Source organism: Malaya genurostris, chromosome 1, assembly GCF_030247185.1.
Source record: "Malaya genurostris strain Urasoe2022 chromosome 1, Malgen_1.1, whole genome shotgun sequence".
Lineage (NCBI taxonomy): Eukaryota > Metazoa > Arthropoda > Insecta > Diptera > Culicidae > Malaya > Malaya genurostris.
The window spans coordinates 71,932,162-71,953,878 of NC_080570.1; the positions used below are offsets into that span (position 1 = coordinate 71,932,162).

At 37.9% G+C, this 21,717-nt stretch overlaps 2 protein-coding genes across 3 annotated transcripts; one reads left to right on the forward strand and one right to left on the reverse strand.

Annotated features, from left to right (window-relative positions):
* Positions 1–3,435: 3,435 nt before the first annotated feature.
* LOC131440430 (uncharacterized) lies at positions 3,436–13,262 on the forward strand. The gene is made up of 5 exons (XM_058611701.1): positions 3,436–3,589; positions 3,661–3,688; positions 3,964–5,351; positions 12,387–13,017; positions 13,075–13,262. Exons 1-5 carry the CDS (start codon positions 3,554–3,556, stop codon positions 13,155–13,157), a joined length of 2,166 nt encoding a protein of 721 aa, XP_058467684.1. The 5' UTR covers positions 3,436–3,553; the 3' UTR covers positions 13,158–13,262.
* A 1,932-nt stretch (positions 13,263–15,194) lies between these two features.
* On the reverse strand, positions 15,195–17,472 carry LOC131440431 (kanadaptin). Of its 2 annotated transcripts, XM_058611704.1 has the most exons (3): positions 16,853–16,953; positions 16,309–16,794; positions 15,195–16,254 (listed from the first exon to the last, which is right to left on the reverse strand). In XM_058611704.1, exons 2-3 carry the CDS (start codon positions 16,760–16,762, stop codon positions 15,260–15,262), a joined length of 1,449 nt encoding a protein of 482 aa, XP_058467687.1. In that variant the 5' UTR covers positions 16,763–16,794; positions 16,853–16,953; the 3' UTR covers positions 15,195–15,259. The 2 variants fall into 2 exon arrangements, with proteins under 2 accessions (XP_058467687.1, XP_058467685.1); XM_058611702.1 differs by having other exon boundaries at positions 16,309–17,472.
* Positions 17,473–21,717: the final 4,245 nt, after the last annotated feature.

Here is a 21,717-nt window from a genome sequence, read left to right on the forward strand (position 1 = left end):
TTATTGTACAACTGAAATTACAAGTGTAACACTGAAAATATAAAAAATTGGAGAACACGGTCATTGATTTGAAGCCAAATTTTAATGTTTGTGGTTGTTTCCAAATATTAGATTGAGACTTCCAGTTGTTCAATAAAATATTGAAAGCATACAATATAACTATTACAATATAAAATTATTATAGCTGTTCAGACGTTTACTTGTTATGGTCATTTCGAAAATATAGTACAATATTTAAACAATAATGATTAGCAGGAAACATCTTTGTCAGAAGCATAACTTTTTGTCGTGAATACGACTTACTTTACTATGGGGCGCCTTTTCAAAATTTACTCTCTGAGAGAGTGATAAGTTTTTGATCGTGAATATCTCATGTTGTATCTAATGAATCAACATAATTCTTGCTACACGCCATCGGAAATTTGATCACAATTTTATAGTATAGTAAAATTTTCAGTTGTGTGACATATTCTCAAATAGTTCAAAATTAAACTTTTCTGAAATGTTTGGTATAAACGAGTGTCAAAGAGGATAATTCATACGGCGCGTTTGCCTTTCTCGTATTTTGAAAGCTCATAGCTCAGTGATCTGTAGAAGGATTTATATAATCTAACTACCAATAGAATCGAAAATTTTCAACAACATTGAAGTTTTTCAATAGTACACTATTGAAAAACCTGTTTGATTTAACTCATGACTGCACCAGCCAATCAGAACGCGAGACGTCTGCTTCTGTACAAGAGCATCCATATAAAAGTTGAGTGGTTCATTTTTCCTACCATTTGCTGAGCAACTGTTCCCGAAACAAGACACACGAGAGCCACATCGAGGACCTGTCGTCTCACAGTTTCCCGATCTGAATGCACGAGACACCCTCAGCACAATGACACCGAAAATCGGTAGAAAGGCAGCCAAAAAGTCCAGCAAGGCCCATTGCCGAAACAAGATACACACGAGAACCATCTCAGATCTCAATATTTCCTACCAAAAGATTCATCAAGATGGAAGTTAAATTAATTTGCACCGTCACTAACACATTCAATTACGAACGGCAATGCGAAAGCGAAAGTGATGATTTTGAACACATCTTTATACTAGTATACAAATATCTCCTCGTCGTTACGGATGGCCAGCTGCAGATGGCGAGGGATGATTTTCGTTTTCTTGTTGTCACGGGCAGCATTACCGGAAAATTCCAACACTTCGGCAGCCAAGTACTCCATCAATGCCGCCAGATAGACCAATGCACCGGCACCGACACGCTCTGCGTAGTTTCCTTTCCGGAGCAGACGATGGATTTTGCCAACTGGGAACTGCAGACCAGCACGGTTCGAGCGGGACTTTGCCTTGCCCTTAACTCTTCCTCCTGTGTGCGTGTTTCGTGCGTTTTGTCGTACCTAGCCTGCTATATTAGCAAATTAAAAAGGAATTGTTTCAAGTTTGGAATATATAGTTGTAGAATAGTAGCTATTTAATGTAACTAATCTGTACTTTAATGTAGGTGCATCGCTTCAAACTCTATTAGTGAAAAAGAGGAAAGCTTGCACAATTCATACAATCAATCAACTAACTGATATTCGGAAAAGTGATGGGAGCGTATCAATTTTTTCGTATTCACGACATCCAGTTATGTCTCTGACATTACTCACCCACCTTTTTTTAAACGATATATAATCATATCGTAATGATCGTCAAAGAATACCGATACAACTGAACTCACCATTTTGATTTTTGAAGCGAATTTCCGAACCACTTCAAACATCGTTTTCCGTCATCTACTCATCAATCCTGTTCCGAAAATACCCATATTGTAGTAATTTCCATGGAGCCGGAAATTGGTTTCATTGGATGCAAAAACCTCTCTTTACGAAGTTGGTTCGTAAAAAAAGATTACGTTATTTGGAATTTGGTTCGTAAAAAAAGATTACGTTATTTGGGATTTGGTTCGTAAAAAGAGTTACGTAAAAAGTGAAAAAAAGTGGTCGTAAACGGAGGTTTGGTGGTACACCTCCACTGTTTTGGCCGGATTTAGTGTCGGCTCACTATGCCAAAAACCACTTTCAATTGGCTTGTGGAAAAGGGTATAGATTTCATTGAGAAAAATATCAATCCACCAAATTGCCCTCAGCTTCGACCCATCGAACGTTATTGGGTAATCGTGAAGAGGGTCTTCAAGAAGACTGGTAAGGCAGCTGGGAACATGCAGGAGTTAAAAAAATTGGGCTCAAGCGTCCAAAAAATGCGATGCTGTACTTGTCCGGAACTTGATGAATAGCGTTCGATCAAAAGTTCGAAAATTTGTAAAGGAATAACTTAAATTTCATCCGGTTTTCATTATGCTCAAGTTTAACCTAGTACAATAAAGGATCAATTTTTAGTTTGAATAAAATATCGTTTTTATCATAATTTGAAAGAAAAATTTGTGGATAGCTTATTTTCGATACACTCCTTATGTTGCAAAAAACGAAACACACTAAAATCGAAACGAGACAAAATGTCACGAAAAAGAAAACTGTATACAGTGTTTTAGGTGCTTAGAAACAATAGTATACAACAGGAATAAAATTGGTTTTTGACTTTGCACCCAAGCATCGCTTTATCATGCAGCGGTAAAAACTGCTTCTACTGGAATAGGGGAAAAAGTAGCTTACACATAAATATTTATATTTGCGTTAAAAATGAACGGATTTTAACAATCTTTGGTTTGTTGGATAGCTATTGTCGTGAGGAATTCAAGTCTTAAAACGTATTTTGCTTACTAGTTCAATTTCACAAAAAAAATTCTAAAATTTTTAGCGAATTTTATACTTATTTTTGACCTTTTTTATAAATATTAAGATAGGTATAGCATTCGCTCAAACTTGCTTTCGAAAAAGTGCCATTTACAAATCGATTCAGCTTGACGAAATGAGCAAATATATGTGTGTCCGCATGTGTGTGCAAAATTAAGAGGCGTGTTGCTCAGAGATGGCAGAACCGATTTTGGCTATGCTAGTTGGAAATGAAAGATCTCCTTGGAATTATGTAAGCTATTGTTTTTGTTTTCAGATCTGATGTTTACTTATTTAGTTATATAAACTTTTATGTCAAAGATTTCGTTTTTTTTTAATCTGTCCCAATCGACCTTGAATACCAAATACGTTTTCAAATTTAGATAACTTATCGTAATACCTATTAAGCTAGTAAGAATCCGTTAGTTGTTAACAAATATATCAATGTTTTTGTGTAAGAAAATAGCACGGTTCCGTTCTATCAGCATAATTGTTCGGAAAGTCTTTGAATTTAAAATGATAATCTATACATTTTATAACTTAATCGATTGTAGCTGCTTTTAATTATAGCCACTGTAAAATGTTATATTATTCAGATATATTCGAGAAAATATGTATATTTACTAATATTTTATTTAATTCAAAAGTATGTGCATCTCATTGTGTTATTTTACCAATGTCTAAAAATGTAGTAGGCCTGTGAATTGGTGGTGAAATTTTTGAAGTAATTTCGATCAAAACCTTTAAGAAATTGGGAATACAAATTATATTTGACACTCGAAATGAAACTTATCTTCGCGGAAAACTTGAATATTGAGGTACATTAGTTATAACTATATTGCTATTTAAACAAAATGTAAATTTTTGATACGTCCATTTGCTCTTATAGAAAGATCGCACGCTCAATATATGGAAACTATTGTCGTTTTCGTTTTTAAATTGCACTACACCGGTGTAGCGAAAGGTGCACTGAATCCGTTCGTTTTTGCCAATTGCACTACACCAATGCTACACTTTTTCTGCACCGATACCACTGGTGTAGCACTCATCAAAAGTTTGGTGTAGCTCTGTGCAATGGAATCGTTTATTGTAGTCAATGGTTACTGTTTATGTTTTCGTCAGTTTTGTTCGTTTATTCATGCCTCAGTGTAGCACTGCACCGGTGTAGTGCAAATTAAAAACGAAAACGCCATATGTAACCGAGTTCGTCAATCTTTGAATTATCAGCAATACTCAGATCTACGAAAATCATTTCAAACCCATGACCCTTGCTCTAATGGGTTTATACAAGGTTATGAATTCGCTCAACTACTGAGCTGTCTCCTGCGGGATTGCCTGTGTGGAACCGAAATTTGTCAATTGACAGAGTTCTTTCAGACACCCGATTCAGCTGGAGTAGCGTACGTACAGTTTCTACAAACTATCAACATAGATGATGAATTTTCGGAAATATCGAAAACAGGACAAAGCCTATCAAGTAGTGAACTGCGACTGTTGTCGCTTTTGTTGATGAAAATTGCCCAGACACTAAGATTCCGAGAACAGGTTCTCCGGCCATATTTCGAAGATTACGACCTTATCGCTCGAAACGGTGGTTCGGTTACCTACGCATATTTCAAAAGAGTTCTGTATTTCTTAGGTATCACACTAGGCCTCCAGGAATGGAATCTATTGACGAAACGATACATGATTGATAACTATAAAGTTGATTATGAATCGTTTGTGGAAGAAATCGATGAGCTCTTCAGATATTTAGATAGTCAAGGCCCAATCGACCGCCAAAATGAGAACAATGTTCCATCGAAATCAATCGCTGCTGCGTTACCTAAGAATAATAGGCCAGAAGTTGGTGTGATCAATTTATCCAAAGTTCTGCAAAAGTATTCTGCACATCATCCATGCTTGATACCGTCGAATGAAGAACGTGACTTTCAGACCTTGCTTAATCGAATTCAACGTTACATCTGGGAAAACAGAGTACGCACTCGAGAGTTTTTCGAACAGTATGATCTATTAGGTTGCGGATGGATCAGTCGAAGTCAGTTTGTTCGTGCAATGGATGCAATTGGATTATCGAGCCTTCATCGACTTCCCTTAACAGATCGTGAAGTCAGAATCATCTGTGAACACTATAAGGACCCGAAAAATGCTAACCGAATACATTGGAATCTTTTTGCGGATTATGTAGATGAAGTGTTCACCGTGAAAAATCTTGAAAATGGTCCGTTCCAAAAAGTCGAATCACCTCCCGAAAGAATAAAAAATCTGTCACGAAGTGGTGACTTGAAACCAGTAGAATTGAACGAAACTTCACGTGAGTTAGTGGAGGAAGTGGTCGGTTGTATACGAACTTTGGTGGCAGCTAGAAGAGTTATGATATCTCCTATCTTCAAAGATTTTGATCCTCATCGTAATGGACACATAACACGAAGTCAAGTCAATGAAGTGTTGTCTATGGCTGGTGTGGAGATATCGGAAGAGCAACGGTATGCTTTATGCGAACAATATTCAGATGATTTGGGATTCAATTACGTGAGCTTCTTAAAAGATGTTGACCCGGTGCCTGTAATAAGATCAGCTGTAAGTTCTTGTGATTTTTTTGTACAATTTGTCACAATATTCTTTTGAATTTGCGATTGTAATTTATAGCTTAGCATTCTAATAAGTAGTGAAATATGCGATCATTCTGGTTAGCTCATTTTTCGACTTTTGCCCCATTTTTGCTGCTTATTTTAAACCATTTCTTCACCTATTGGTATTGAACGGCATATTACGCCTTGCTCGACAATCGTTTTCGAATGCTAGTGAAATTGAACTAGATGCCTCTTTTTGCACTGCACAAAATTTCATCTTTAAAAGAAAGGTCACCCTAAACCGCAAAAATATCTAAAATTTCGTAGCAACTAATAATTTTGAAATTGAAATTTTCTTTACTCTGCTCATAAAAAAGGTTAGGCAATCAATCTGAAAATCAACTTTTGAATCGATGCCCGGAGGATCGATTGTTCTATACCAGAGTGTCACATCGTCCGACGGCGCATTATCCCATACCTCGGGCGAATCGATTGATTTATTGAAGACTGTCCGTAGATTTGACTGTTAGTGCACTGTGTGACATCCCGATGTATCGATTTGTACTTTTCGATACGATACTCCGATCTGATATGTTTTCGATTGACTCATAGTGGTGCTCCTTTTTATGAATCAAATATATTCGATCACGATAGTTTAGCCGCAATAGCTGTAGATCAATTTCCATCAGTTCCTGCTCGTCCATATAGTCCGCGAAGAACAACTTTCATCCTCTTAAAAAAGAATGATAGGTTCCTTTTGGAATCCACTATGAAAAAACTATTTCGTTATGATACTAACGTAATAGTGAACAACCAGTTACCGGTATTTGGAACGCTATTTGCGTTCTTCATCAGTGTCTTATAAGTCTGTTGAACTAAACTTTGCACTTTCATTGGTTTGTAAGCAGCATAAACGAAACAGTTATTTTGTAGCCTTTAGTGCATTATATCTTGTAGCCGTCAACGAATTCTTGCTTGTGGTATTCTTGAGGTATCAGGTAGTAATCATCTTCGAAATCCTCGGATATACCGAATAAAGAGCTTGAAACTGGATCCTTCGCTTCGGATCCTTGAGAAGACTATCTTTTTAACACTCACTTTCCAGGATGTATGGATCCATCACCGACAGCTCTTCCCGAGACTTTTTCAGGTAGTTACGATTCTTGGGCCCTTGCTCGAAGCCTTGTGACGATTGAATCGGTCAAATGGGCAGTTGAGAGTCTACCCAGAAAACCATTTCGTACCTATATCGCAAACTATAATCGCATTATGCGTTCTGTTATATATTATAATAAAATCGCAGAGCATACTGCAAATATGGCCTATGCGTGCAAAAGTGGAGGCGATATACATGCAATTTCGAAAAATCAAAAGCTAGATGCGATGTAGTAAAGCATTTAGTGTGATTCAGTTTATCAGCTTCAGTGATTTTCTTTTGTAATGTATGCGATCGTAAGTATATTTTTTTGAGAGTTTATTCAAGTGTCTATGCGATTCTAACCATACATCCTACTAATAAGTAAAAAATAACAATGAGCTTTTACGGATCGAGGCTCGAACTTGAAACTTGTGGATCGTTTACCGAGTTTTCCTACTCTCATCCATACCATAGCTGTTGATAAGCCCGATTTCAGACGAATACATTCTTCTTTTATCTTACAGATGACTGAGTCACATCGCATATCTAAGCATAACTAAAATCTTACAGTGCGAAATAACTCATTACGTTTTATGATGTAAACTATCATTCACATTCACACATATGTGTTCACAATATATCGTAGAAGAGAAGGTTTATAGAATTTCTTATTGTGAGGAAGTTCGTATTGTTTCACGAACAAGTCTGTTGTTTACATAAATATTCCATGATACTGATAATTTTCAATTACCCTAACCATTTTTCAAACAAGTGTTCTTGAATTTTCAGTAAAACACTCCGTATTAGAATGCGACCAAATATTTTTTTATTCAGCCAGTAAAGTCAGAATTGTGAGCCAATCGCATTGGATGCTAGGAATTATCATCTTGTGCGAGGGGTTTTACGTACAATGCGATATAATTCAGACACATTTTGGATATCATGTACAGCCAAACATTTATGGAAGTAATGCGAATTCAATTCTGTATACGGCGAGGTTGTTCAAACAATTATGCGATTGTGTGCTCATCGTCGCAATAAGCTTGTGCGATAGCATCATATGGGGAAAAATATGAACTTCAGTTATATGATTATGCGATGGTGATTATGAATCGCGTTTTAAACGATCTAATTCGTGCTACCTTATGCGATTTGTGGTTCTCTGGGTAGCTCCGTACAAGTCTCCTGGAAAGGATGGAGTTTTCCCAGTGTTACTGCAGAAAGAGTATGAACATTTCAAACATGTTTTGAAGAAAATACTTATTTTTAGTCTTGCGACAGGATATACGAGGTCTGTTCAAAAAGTACCCGGAATTCTCATTTTTCTAAAAAAAATATTTATTTGGTCCCCTTCAAAGTAATCCTTCCTAGATATAATACACTTATGCCAGCGTTTCTTCCAGTCTTCGAAACACCCCTGATAGTCACTTTTTGTAATGCTCTGTAGCACTCTCAGCGATTCTGCCTTTATCTCTTCAATCGATGAAAAACGCTGTCCTTTCATGGGTCTCTTCAACTTTGGGAACAGGAAAAAATCACACGGAGCGATATCTGGTGAATAAGGAGGTTGGAGCATGACTGAGCGATGGTAATGCGTTTGTTTTTTTGATCAAAATTTAGCAGTTTTGGAACGAATTTTGCTGCCACTCGTTTCATGCCCAAAACATTTGAAAAAATATGATGGCATGAGTCAACTGATATGCCAACTTCATCAGCAACTTCTCTAATAGTGATTCGGCGATCATCCATAATCATTTTTCAGCTTTTCCCACATTTTCATCGATTATTGACGTGCTGGGTCGACCGGAGCGTTCGTCGTCTTCAACGTCTTCGCGGCCATCTTGGAAACGCTTATACCACTCATAAACACTTGTTTTTTTCATAGCAGACTCACCGTAGGCTCTCTGTAACATTTCGCACACTTGGTTACACTTTATTTCATTTTTCACGCAAAATTTAATACAAATTCTTTGACTCTTCAATTCTTCCATTGTTTAAACTAACAAAAATCGCCGAGCTAAAAAAAAACACGTCTACACCAGCCGCTACAAGATAGAATGTAAGAAATGAATACAGCTGAAAATTTCACCATACATTAGGGACATATGTACCAACACAATAAAAAAAAATTGACCACCGGACTCTCCAGACGCGCGCAATTAAAAAATTCCGGAACTTTTTGAGCAGACCTCGTATTCCAAGAGCCTGACAGGAAATTAAATTTATTCCCAAAGGCGGTCGCGACACTTATGAGGAAGCGAAGAGTTTCAAGCCTATCAGTCTTAGCTCATTTCTTCTTAAAACAGTGGAACGCATATTCGATCACTATATCAGGAATGTTAGTCTGGGCGTGCATCCGCTACATGGAATGCAACATGCTTACTAGCGTGGAAAGTCCACTACAACCCTGTTACATGATGTTGTGTACAACATTGAAAAAGCTTTCTCACAAAAGCAATCTTTCTTGGGAGTTTTCCTAAATATTGAAGGTGCCTTTGATAACGTGTCTTTCAATTCAATGCAGGAAGCAGCCCGTGGTCATGGCATACCTGTATCACAAATTGGATACACGCAATGCTTAACAATCGATTTCTTTGTTCATCGCTTCGGCAAGCAGAGATTAGTGTCTGTGGGTGTCCTCAAGGTGGTGTACCATCCCCACTTTTATGGAACCTAGTCGGTGATGGTTTGTTAAGGAAACTTAATAACCTTGGATTTCCGGCTTATGGTTTTGCCGACGATTATCATATATTGCTGACCGGTATAAGCATTAACACTCTCTTTGATTTAATGCAGCAAGCCCTGCGATCTGTTGAACAATGGTGTTGTCAGGTTGGATTATCTGTAAATCCGGGCAAAACATCAATAGTACTTTTCACTCATCGTAGGATAATCACAGGAGCTCGTCCGTTGCAGTTCTTCGGTTCAGAGGTCACTGTGGTCGATCAAGTTAAATACGTCGGGGTTATTCTTGATTCAAAACTGAATTGGTCTGCTCACATTGACTTCATGATTAAACGAGCTTGCATGGCTTTCGGCCAATGCAGACGAGCTTTTGGGAAATCATGGGGACTCAAACCCAGATACATTCATTGGATCTACACAACTTATGTTAGACTCTCACATGCAGTTTTCCTTTCAACACATTCAATGTGAGCTATCCTCTTCGTGAGGAATGGTTGTCTGGTTGTCTGGTTGTCTGGAACGACAACTTGATGAACACATAGTTTGTTATACGGACGGTTCTCTGTTGAATGGTCGTGCTGGTGATGATGTCTACTGTCGTGAAATGAGGCTGGAGCAGTCTTATTCACTTGGTAAATACTGTACTGTGTTCCAAGCAGAAATCTACGCGATTCTGTGTGGAGTACAATCAGCACTTCAGCAGAGGACAGTTCCGACAGTCAGGTAGCCTTAAAAGTTCGAATGACTCACGGTCGAATCGAATGCTGTTTACTTCTTTTGGGTACCCGGCTATTCTGATATTACTGGAAATGAATGGGCTGATGAGTTGGCTAGAGCTGGTGCAACGAATGATTTCGTTGGTCCTGAACCAAAAGCAAAGCTTTGGTATTACATTCCTGTAGTGGAATTTGACCTTCTGTTTTAACAGACTTCGTAGCCGATTCAGAGTGTACAGAACCAGTGCATGGCTGGTGCTACGATTCTACTGACACTACGAATTCTTCCAGGTCGGGGCTCGAACATACGACAACTGGTGTGTAAGACCCTATGCATTGAACCGCCAACCCGGGTCCTGAACCAGCTTTACCACTTTCAACTAGTTGGATAAAGCACAAGATTCGTTCTTGGGCTGCATCCAAACATGCCAGCTACTGGCGCAGCTTGCAAACTTGCGCTCAGACAAAAGTATTTCTACCAGATTTAAATCTGAAAATGTCAAAGTGTCTACTGCATTTCTCCAAGCATCATTGTAGTATTCTGTCAAGAGCTCTAACTGGACATTGCAAACTCAATTATCACATGGCTACTATTCAACGTGCTGATTATTATTCGTGTGATTTGTGTGAATGTGATTACGGTACTTCATATCATCTGATATGCAACTGTCCCGCATTGACGCAACTACGTATCCGAGTTTTTGGTTCTCCATACATTGTTGAGTCTATGTATGCGGAGCTACAATTAAAGGATATTCTCTCGTTTCTCACCCAATGTGGTAACGAGCTATAGTCAGAAGGGTTCATCGTTCTTCCTGGAGTGAATGAATCCTTTCTGTATTCACCTTAAATAGGGTTTAGCGGATTGTTTGGCATCCTTTAGGGGGTACCGAATTTACTTCTGCTCGTACATACTGCGAATCGTTCTGCATTCTTCCGGGTGTGCAGAATGGTGTCGCTTTTGTAAGATCTCTAAATCCTCTCGGGGGTTGGAGGTTTTATTAACAGCAGACTGTTCGGGGCCTCGTAGAGGTTCAGAATTTACTTCTGCTTCCACTAAATGTGATCCCCAGCAGATTGTTCAGCATCCCTTAGGGGTGCAGAATTTACTTCTGCTTTTATGTGTTTTTGTGTCGTCAATTTTTCCCATCCTCCTAGTCCAGCCCTTACCATTTCCTTTCAATCATTCCCTCTTATATATCGGGAAAATGATGCTAAAAACAAATTGATGTCAAGGCACAAATCTCCAAATATTAAGGGGAACGTGCCATTTGAGCCAATTTGTTCTGATTCCTGAAGTCTGTTAAACTAAACTTTGAACTTTCATTGGTTTGTAAGCAGCATAAACGAAACAGTTATTTTGTAGCCTTCAGTGCATTATAAAGGGTGATTTTTTAAGAGCTTGAGAACTTTTTTAAACAATAAAACGCATAAAATTTGCAAAATCTCATCGGTTCTTTATTTTAAACGTTAGATTGGTACATGACATTTACTTTTTGAACATAATTTCATTTAAATGTTGACCGCGGCTGCGTCTTAGGTGGTCCATTCGGAAAGTCCAATTTTGGGCAACTTTTTCGAGCATTTCGGCCGGAATAGCCCGAATTTCTTCGGAAATGTTGTCTTCCAAAGCTGGAATAGTTACTGGCTTATTTCTGTAGACTTTAGACTTGACGTAGCCCCACAAAAAATAGTCTAAAGGCGTCAAATCGCATGATCTTGGTGGCCAACTTACCGGTCCATTTCTTGAGATGAATTGTTCTCCGAAGTTTTCCCTCAAAATGGCCATAGAATCGCGAGCTGTGTGGCATGTAGCGCCATCTTGTTGAAACCACATGTCAACCAAGTTCAGTTCTTCCATTTTTGGCAACAAAAAGTTTGTTAGCATCGAACGATAGCGATCGCCATTCACTGTAACGTTGCGTCCAACAGCATCTTTGAAAAAATACGGTCCAATGATTCCACCAGCGTACAAACCACACCAAACAGTGCATTTTTCGGGATGCATGGGCAGTTCTTGAACGGCTTCTGGTTGCTCTTCACTCCAAATGCGGCAATTTTGCTTATTTACGTAGCCATTCAACCAGAAATGAGCCTCATCGCTGAACAAAATTTGTCGATAAAAAAGCGGATTTTCCGAATGGACCACCTAAGACGCAGCCGCGGTCAACATTTAAATGAAATTATCTTCAAAAAGTAAATGTCATGTACCAATCTAACGTTTAAAATAAAGAACCGATGAGATTTTGCAAATTTTATGCGTTTTATTGTTTAAAAAAGTTCTCAAGCTCTTAAAAAATCACCCTTTATCTTATAGTCGTGAACGTATTGTTGCCTGTGATATCCTTGAGATATCAGGTTGCTATCATCTTCGAAATCCTCGGATATAGCGAATAAAGAGCTTGAAACTGGATCCTTCGCTTCGGATCCTTGAGAAGACTATATACGACTCAGTTATTTATGATGACCAATTAGACCCTTAACGTATCAATTTTCATTACAGTATAAGGATTTGCAGTTCCGACAAGCAGTACTAAACAAAATGAGTCAACACTTAGCTATGCATCCTCATCAGTGTGATATTGTGCGTGTTTTGGCGAAAGTTAAAGGACAGACAGTACGCAGAAAGCTGAGAATAATTGACTGCATGCGAGGGTTCGATCCACTCAATCACTTTTGTATAACCAAAGAGCAATTTGAGCGTGGCTTGTCGACTGCTTCCATCAATCTTACGCCAACGGAGGTGTGTACTTTAACGAAAATGTTCAAAACGCCCCTTCGGAATACAATTGATTATAAAAGATTTTGTGACACCATCGCCGAGGTCGATTACCAATGCAACCTAGAGAAGGCACCTTTGTTGGTCCCACTGCAACATGTTCCAACTGAGGACGGTCTTCACAATCATCTGAACTTTGAAGAACGGACCATAGCGTCCCGAACATTACAGAAGCTAGCGCGCTATGCAGACGTCGTATCCAATTTGAAGCCGATATTCGAGGATTTCGATCGCAATCGTTTGGGTGTAGTCAATCGTAACCAATTGATTCGCGCAATGGCTACACGTGATCTCCATACAAGAATATCAAGTCGTGAGTTCGAAGTACTCTGCAAATGCTTCGGAGTAGAGATAGGTAACAGTGTGTTTTTCCATATCAATAAGAGTCGTTTACTAGTGCTTCTTTATACAGGTTACAGACGAGAAATTAATTATCGGGCTCTACTTACAGCGCTGGACTATCTGTATGCAAATCGTGAAAATCATCCATTCTGAAGTATACTACGTCTTCATAGATATCTTTTGGATGCCCATGGTTGTAGGGCAAACGATCAAATTGTATAAATAGGAAAATACGTAAATAAATATCTCAATCCTCTCACCGACGAAACACTGAATTTAAGTTTCCCTAAAACAGCGATTGTCAAATTATTCACGTTATTGATAATGTTTTTTTTTTGATAAACTTTAAAATAGATTTCTAGAATATGGTTCGACAAAATCGAATCCGTTCTCATACTTCTTCCAGTTCTTCCTGTAATATGTAAGCAAACTGATACCTAAAGTGACATATTTGCAGTAACTTAGGCCATATTACCAGTTAATTTTCAATAGCGACATACTGGCCCTTATTACCGTTCTCTTTTCCACTTCCACTTTCACCTCACTCACATGTCATTTCACTTGATTTTACCTATTACCAGTGTCACGGTCAATGAAATAATCACTAGTGAAAAAATCATTTTTTCCAATAAAATTTTGGTGATTTGATATTCGTAATAACAACAAGCTCATCTAAGTAATGCCTTGGGCTTTGGTTGATGAGCTACAGGGCGCGTACCCCCGCTTGGCGGATGGGGGTGGGAGTCAATTTACACTTCGCGTATTGACAAAGTCGGACCATACCGAGATCTATCGTTCGCTTATAAATGTAAGAAAAAATGAAAATTATTATGTAGTCTGGATCGATCACGGAGTGGACAGGACTAATAATGCCTGAAATTGACAATATGTCATTAGGTGGTTTCGAGCATTCTTATGCCTGGAATTGGTCATCAATTTGAATTATCTTGATCCAGTTGGGATTAATGTTAATATATCATATTCGTCCTGAACTTGGTGAATTTAATTCAAAAAGGAGGACTAGTGTTATCAGGAATAGGAATAAATTGATATCTTATGAACCGTTTAGGAACTTTCAAACCTTTCAAACCTGCGAACGACTGTTCAACACCGACTGATTTCGATTAAACTAATTAAACGGAATCAACCGTCATCTAGCACTCCTTTTACTTTTGAATATGCAATTCAAACTCAACAGGGTATGATTTTTTCATCATTTGCATAGAACATGCTTAGTGATTGTATTTTTAATCAATTTCGGTTGCAGCATGTACGTAAATATTATTTGCAGTTTCCATTGACATCACTACACCACCAGCACGATATTACTGCACTACCGACTGTATAATTTCATAAACTTCGTGAAGCATGCAATTCCAATTAATTTTTTTTTTCAAATATATGACATTCTCGTAAAATCAAAGAGTGTGTTAATGCTTATATCGATTATCAATATATGATAATCGTCGGCAAAATTAAATTAAGGTTATTAAGTTTCCTTAACAAACCATCAGCGATTAGATTCCATAAAAGTGGGGATAGTACACACCCTTGAGGACACCCACAGACACTCAGCAGCTTGCCGAAGCGATGAACAAAGAAGTCGATTACTAAGCATTGCGTGTATCCAATTTGTGATACTTGAAGGTATGCCATGACCACGGGATGCTTCCAGAATTGAATTGAAAAGTCACGTTATCAAATGCACGTTCAATATCTAGGAAAACTCCCAAGAAAGATTGCTTTTGTGAGAAAGCTTTTTCAATGTTGTACACAACATCATGTAACAGGATTGTAGTGGACTTTCCACGCTGGTAAACGCATGCGTCAGGTAGCGGATGCCCGCTCAAACTAACATCCCTAATATAGTGATCGAATATGCGTTCCCCTGTGTTAAGAAGAAATGAGCTAAGATAGGCCCTGATAGGCTTGAAACTCTTCGCTTCTTCATAAGTGTCGCGACAGTACGTAATACATTCTACGATATCTTCGAAACCTGAAGAATTTACCATTTCCCTTTCGCACTTGACCGGTAACACTATAGCAGCATTCAAACGAGATCAAGAGACACACACGCGGAACTTCGATCGATAGCTGATTTGCTTCATAAAGGTAAAAATATAAGATCTGATAGGTTTCAAGCTTTCAAATAAAAAATGAGAGTAGTTCAGTTACTTCTTTATTCTCACATAGGATGTCATCCCAATAATAGAAGCGTAGTACTTAATGCATATTTTATACCTTCTAATTATAATTCAGTACCCAAATTTTTCATTGAGTGAAGTAATACCATCACCACTTTGATTCTCCGGTGGTACCCATTCAATATTTTTCTCTTCACTTTGCAATTCTTCACTGTCGTCGATATCAACATTGTCGCGGTTGCGGTCCCGTCCTCGCTGACGGTTGCGTTTTTTCTTGCCAACACCAACACTAATAGTTGAGTTATCGTTATCCAGTTCGTTGTCAGCATCGCTTTTTCTTTTTTTGATAACATCTTTCATTGAATCTGTCTCATTTACCTGATCAGTTTTGCTTTCGTTGGGTGTTGAAACTACAGTAGCTTCCACACGTTTGCGATGCTCTTCCAACAACTCAGGATTGAAGGATGGACCATGCATTCTTTTGGGCTTTTCGGTACTAGAATCGTTAGTTTCGACATGATTTACTGCATTGTCCTCTTCTTCGTCCTCTTCAATTTCTTCCCCATAAGAGCTGGTTGTTCCACCAATTTTTACTTCCGATTTTTTAATACCAAAATTCTTACTGAGTTTATTTCTTTTACCAAAGAGAGGCATAACTTTTTGTTTAAACTGCTCTTTGGCATCCTTGGAGCTACACGGTATTTGTGCTAGGGGAGGTAAATCAACAGGTTTTGCAATCTTAATTAATTTCTGCAGTGTAACATGATCTTTTGCGAGTTTTTCCTTTTCTAATCGAAGCCTCCGCACCTCAAACTTATCGTAGGGTTTGTCCTCTGATAATTTCGTAAGAAAATCATCCACATCATCGTCATTTTCTGGTAATCGCGTTCCTTTATCAATCATCTGATGCCGTTGAATTTTAGCTTCCACTTCCTCTAACCTTTCTAGCAATTCCGATTCCCGACGGATGAGATCCTCGTATGTGTGAACTTCGGTAGATGATTTTGCCTGTTTCCTTTGTCGACGTCGTTCAACGTCCCCGGTGCGGTCTAGAAAATCGTCCTCGCCATCTGAATCAGCTGTTTTCTTGTGCCGACGGCGAGGTTCTGAAACATATATTCGGTTATGAGTTGATTTGGTAATTAAGGTACATTACTTACCGTGAGTAGCCTGTCGTAACAAACCGTACCGATCGAGAATCCGACAAGCTTCCAGTGCACATTGAACAACTACTTCCTTCTTTTTGCCTTTGTGTGTCGCCTCAGCAACAATGGGCCGACCAAAGTCGTCATCCACCGGAAGTTCCACTTTACAAACGTAGGTTCCCGCTGATAGTTCATCTAATTTGTAGTCCAAATCGAGTCCTTCCCGTTCAAAATAACCACGGAGGGTTTTCTTTGGGTCGTTCAAGAAAAGTTCTTCGTTGTCGGTGGTAGCAAATGGATTGTACGCTAAATCCGTCTCCTCTTCGGCATCGTCGGCCATCCCCCAGTTGATGCCTTCTTCTTCTTTAAGTTTTTTAATTCGTTCGACCTCCTGACGCTCGATTTCAAGCATCTCCTGTCGAAGTTTTTCCTGCTTTTGGCGCGTTTCTTTGATCTCGGTAATAGTCATTACGGATGGCTCATCTACGTCGTCTTGTGGACCTTGAAGGATATAAGTTCGGGAACTCGAACCCAATTTGATCATGTAACCAACTCTTACTCTAACATAGGTTTTCGGAATCAGACGTTGCTTATTTAGGAATGTTCCGTGAGTGCTATTAAGATCATAGAGATACCATCCAGGTTCAACGTTCAGACACTGCTTACTCTTTTCTTCTTCGTTAGAATCTTCCGATGAATCTTGAACTGCGTTTTTGAACTGCAAAACTGCATGATACCTGGAAATGGTTGGGTGTGCCATATTAATGTCACAGTTAGGCAATCGCCCAAACAACCAATACGCTTTATGCTGCAATTGTTTTACTTCTTCAATTATAACTCCGTTCTTCAACACCTCGAAAGAATAATTGACTGAGGAATCACATTTCCGGGACCAGCTTGGTTCTTTGTACGGAATAGGAGGAATTTCACTTGTATCTCCTAGAAATAGATGGTCTTTTTCTTCTCCAGGAATCTCTTTCGATGTAGATGGAACGGTTTCCGTATTAGGTAGCACCGGCTTACGAATTCTTTCCAAAACTTTTAAATCAACTGAAGGTTTTTTAAATGTGTTTTCTTCTTCAGCCATTTCTTCAAAAAAATATTTACACTTCAACTTGTATCTTGAACCCAATTTCAAATTCAAACGGATAAAATTGGCAAAAAGTAAAAATATTCTTATTTTTGTTTGAATTTGACAGATAAACGTTTATCGATGACAGGTAAGGATGCCAGATATTTTTTTCAAAAATCTGTTATTAAACTAGCGTTGCCAGGTTTTTTTTCCAAAATTTGTATCCGGAACAAAAAATATCTGTACCATATCTGTATCAGAGCCTCTGTGAGCAAACAAAAAGGTCTTAAGACAACCTTTTCTCATGCCTATTCAAACAAAAACCCAAAATCGGTATTTATCCTCTATGATCAGTGAATTATCGGTATTTTAGAAGAACATATCTGTATTGCGGTATAGAGGTCAAAAATCTGTATAAACACCGAGAAATCGGTATACCTGGCAACGTTGTATAGAACTAAAAACAGCCCGGTGGCAACAATAAGGCGCTCCAGCTAGTGCTATCGTAACCAAGTTCCTGCTAGGCCGCCATGTTTTCGTGACCATCATCTTTTCCGCAAAGACGAAAACAACGAAGAAGTATATAAGTTCGTTGTTGCTAAATATCTGTGATATTTAGCTGTGAAAGTTGATTTTTTTATGTTTGATTATAAATGTGATATCGTTATGAAACGTGGGCTGCCAAATTGTAATACTGACTTTCACAATCAATGAAGTGTTGTATTTTACTTCATTTTGTTTACTTTGCTCTCACTGACTTGCTAGCTTTGATGGCCCCGAAGGACTGAGATGTTGGTTACGATAGCACTAGCTGGAGCGCCTTATTGTTGCCACCGGGCTGATCGTAACCAACATCTCAGTCCTCCGGGGCCATCAAAGCTAGCAAGTCAGTGAGAGCAAAGTAAACAAAATGAGGTAAAATACAACACTTCATTGATTGTGAAAGTCAGTATTACAATTTGGCAGCGCACGTTTCATAACGATATTACATTTATAATCAAACATAAAAAAATCAACTTTCACAGCTAAATATCACAGATATTTAGCAACAACGAACTTATATACTTCTTCGTTGTTTTCGTCTTTGCGGAAAAGATGATGGTCACGAAAACATGGCGGCCTAGCAGGGACTTGACTAAAAATCTGTTTGGGCAAAAACTGTACACTCTTACCAGCCGCTACTAATTTTGGGTAAAAAAAAGGTAAAAAATCTGCAATGAAAATCACGTTTACCTATTTTTTGAAGAAAAATCACTCATTGTCGAGCTCTTCTATAAGCTACCCAAAATTAGGTAGTTTATCTACTCAAACTTTGAGTTGATAGGTAGAAATGAGTAGCGTGCTTTGCTATGGCATAACACTTGTACTAAACTTACAATTACCCACATTTTGAGGTCATCACTCGTTACCCAAAATTGGGGAGATGCACTTTAGTTGATGTTGGGTAGGTTTTGACCCAAAATTAGGTAGCGGCTGATAAGAGTGTGTATAAACATCGAGAAATCGGTATACCTGGCAACTAGAGTGACTAATGGTTATAGGCACCTTACTGGCAACGTTGTATCGAACTAAAAATCTGTCTTAGCCTACACGCTCTTTGAACATAACTCATGGTTTGAGTTGCGATTACTCAAATTCATAAACTGGAACAATATGTCAAAAATTGAGTATGGATTTGAGTAAAATAAACTCGTCGCCATGAGTTCTCTAGCATTTATTCATACATTAGAGTAAGCGTTAAGTTTTTAAACATTTGAGTGAAAAAATACTTCTTGCAGTTCAGTGCGTTTTCATTCTCGGAATATTCTTATCGAAATAAAGGATGCAAGAATACGTCGTTTTTCATTGCCGTTTCTAGATCCGGTTTTTAAAACATGAATCAACGTCAATCATATATGTTTTGTGGTTTCAATTATGCTTAGTGAAAAGCGCAACATAAGGATATCAAAACAATTCAATTTGTACTCCAAACCGTTCAAAAGGAAACGGTTTTGAATCACTACTTTGCGCATACAAAAGCAAGAAGAATAACTTTGTATATGAAAATTAACGAAGAAAAATTTCTTTATTTTGAGAGCAAGGAACTCAAATTTTGAGTTGAACTTACTCAAATTTTGAACAAAAAAAAATTTTTTCTTATTGTGAGTAAAAATTACTCAAGTTTTGACAGTTTCGTTCCTTAACGCAAAAATGAGTAGATAGCTGGTAACTCAAGTTTAGAGTACGTGTACTTTTTATGAGTTATGTTCAATTTTGAGTTATGTTCAATGAGAGTGTAAGATCTGTGCAAAAACTGTACACTGAAAATACACTACCTATTTTTTGAGGAGAAATCTCTCATTGTCGAGCTCTTCTATAAGCTACCCAAAATTAGATCGTTATCTACTCAAACATTGAGTTGATCGGCAAAAATGGGTAGCGTGCTTTGTTGTGTCTTAACACTTGTACAAAACTTTCATTTACCTAAATTTTGAGGTCATCACTCGTTACCCAAAATTGGGGAGATGCACTTTAGTTGATTATGGGTAGGTTTTGACTAAAAATTAGGTAGCGGCTAGTAAGAGTGTATGCCAGGTTTACATATTAGTCGGTGTTTCACAGATTTTCACATATCTGCACAGATTTTAAAAAATGGCACAGATTTTCACAGATTTCTTAAAATTATCACAGATTTTCACAGATTCTGAAATTAATCACAGATTTTTGAAATCGTTCACAGTTTAGCACCAAAAAGTACAGAGCGGTTGAGTAAAAAGATACAGATTGATAGTAAGACCTTTTTTTGCTCACCAAAATGATTCCGATAAGCTATTATGGTACGGGAAATGTGCACAGATTTTCACAGACAGGTTTTTGGCTTGATCACAGATTATTGAAAAAAAATGACCTGGCATCCCTGCTTCCCATAACATCATTGCTGATTGGCATATTGTCGCAATACTGAAATGTAGAGGCGCTGCTTGTTTAGAGATGATACTTTCAGCAAGAGCTGTCAAATCGGTAGGATAATTTCTAATTACTCCACCTTTTCAACGATTTCTTATGAAAACGGGCAAATTCATTTCAAAAATCATAGTAGAAGTTGAAGAAAAAGTTTTTACTCTGAGGTGGTAATGTTGATCTTAGTTCATTGTGCGAAATCTACCGGTTATTCAGAATAGAGCATTAAACTTGGTTTGATAGCATTTTTCAAATGCCTGGAAATAATAAATAAAGTATCCAAAATAAATAGTACTCGATTGCTATACATTCTAGTACTCGAAAAATCAACATTACACTGGTTTCTGTTTAAAAAAATGTTGATCCGAAAAAATCTAACCTTACCCAATTTCACACATTTCTGAAGATTTTCCATGTTTAATCGTAGTTTACACTAAAAGAAGTAGTAGTAATCACTTTGAAATCGATTTTCTTCTACTCCGAGTGTACTTTTATTGCTGATATCTATTTGTACTCTTCAATAAACGATAAAAATGTTGCAAATGACTACTGCCGATATGAAAATTTCCGAAAGAATCCTCCTTTTCTTGGTTCCATTTTTCCTTGGCAGGTGTCGCTACCGGTAAATCAGCTTTGCGACAATGTGCCAATCGGAATCTGTTCTGTGAACAAATGAAGACGAACACGTGAAAAGGTGTGCAAATGAGAGTTTCTCTTTGTTTAGTGTTTACGTTCTCTTTCGATTATTACTGTCTGATGGGCCATCCCTCTCTCTAACTCTTAACATAGAATAACGACTGAACTCATCGACTCTCGATCTGTAGTTAAGAAATTGTTGGAAAATACAGGAACATGTCGTAATAATTAAAAGAGTAAGTAAACACAGAGAAACTGTCAATTGCACTTGGGACCTTGGGTCTGATGGGCCATCCCTCTCTCTAACTCTTAACAAAGAATAACGACTGAACTCATCGACTCTTGAACTGTAGTTAGGAAATTGTTGGAAAATACAGGAACATGTAATAATTAAAAGAGTAAGTAAACACAGAGAAACTGTCAATTGCACTTGGGACCTTTTCTAATGTTCATCGAGATAAAGTTCTAACTGATTTTAAACGCGCGGGCGCACTTTGAGTTTGCGATTACAGAAATCTGTGAAAATCTTTGCTACATACACACTAAAAATCATTTCTACCTATTTTTTGAGGAGAAATCACTCATTATCGAGCTCTTGTATAAGCTATATAAAATTAGGTCGTTATCTACTCAAACTTTGAGTTGATCGGTAAAAATGGGTAGCCTGCTTTGTTATGTCATAACACTTGTACTAAACTTACATTCACCTAAATTACATTCGTTATCCGAAATTGGGGGGATGCACTTTAGTTGATTTGTGGTAGGTTTTGACCCAA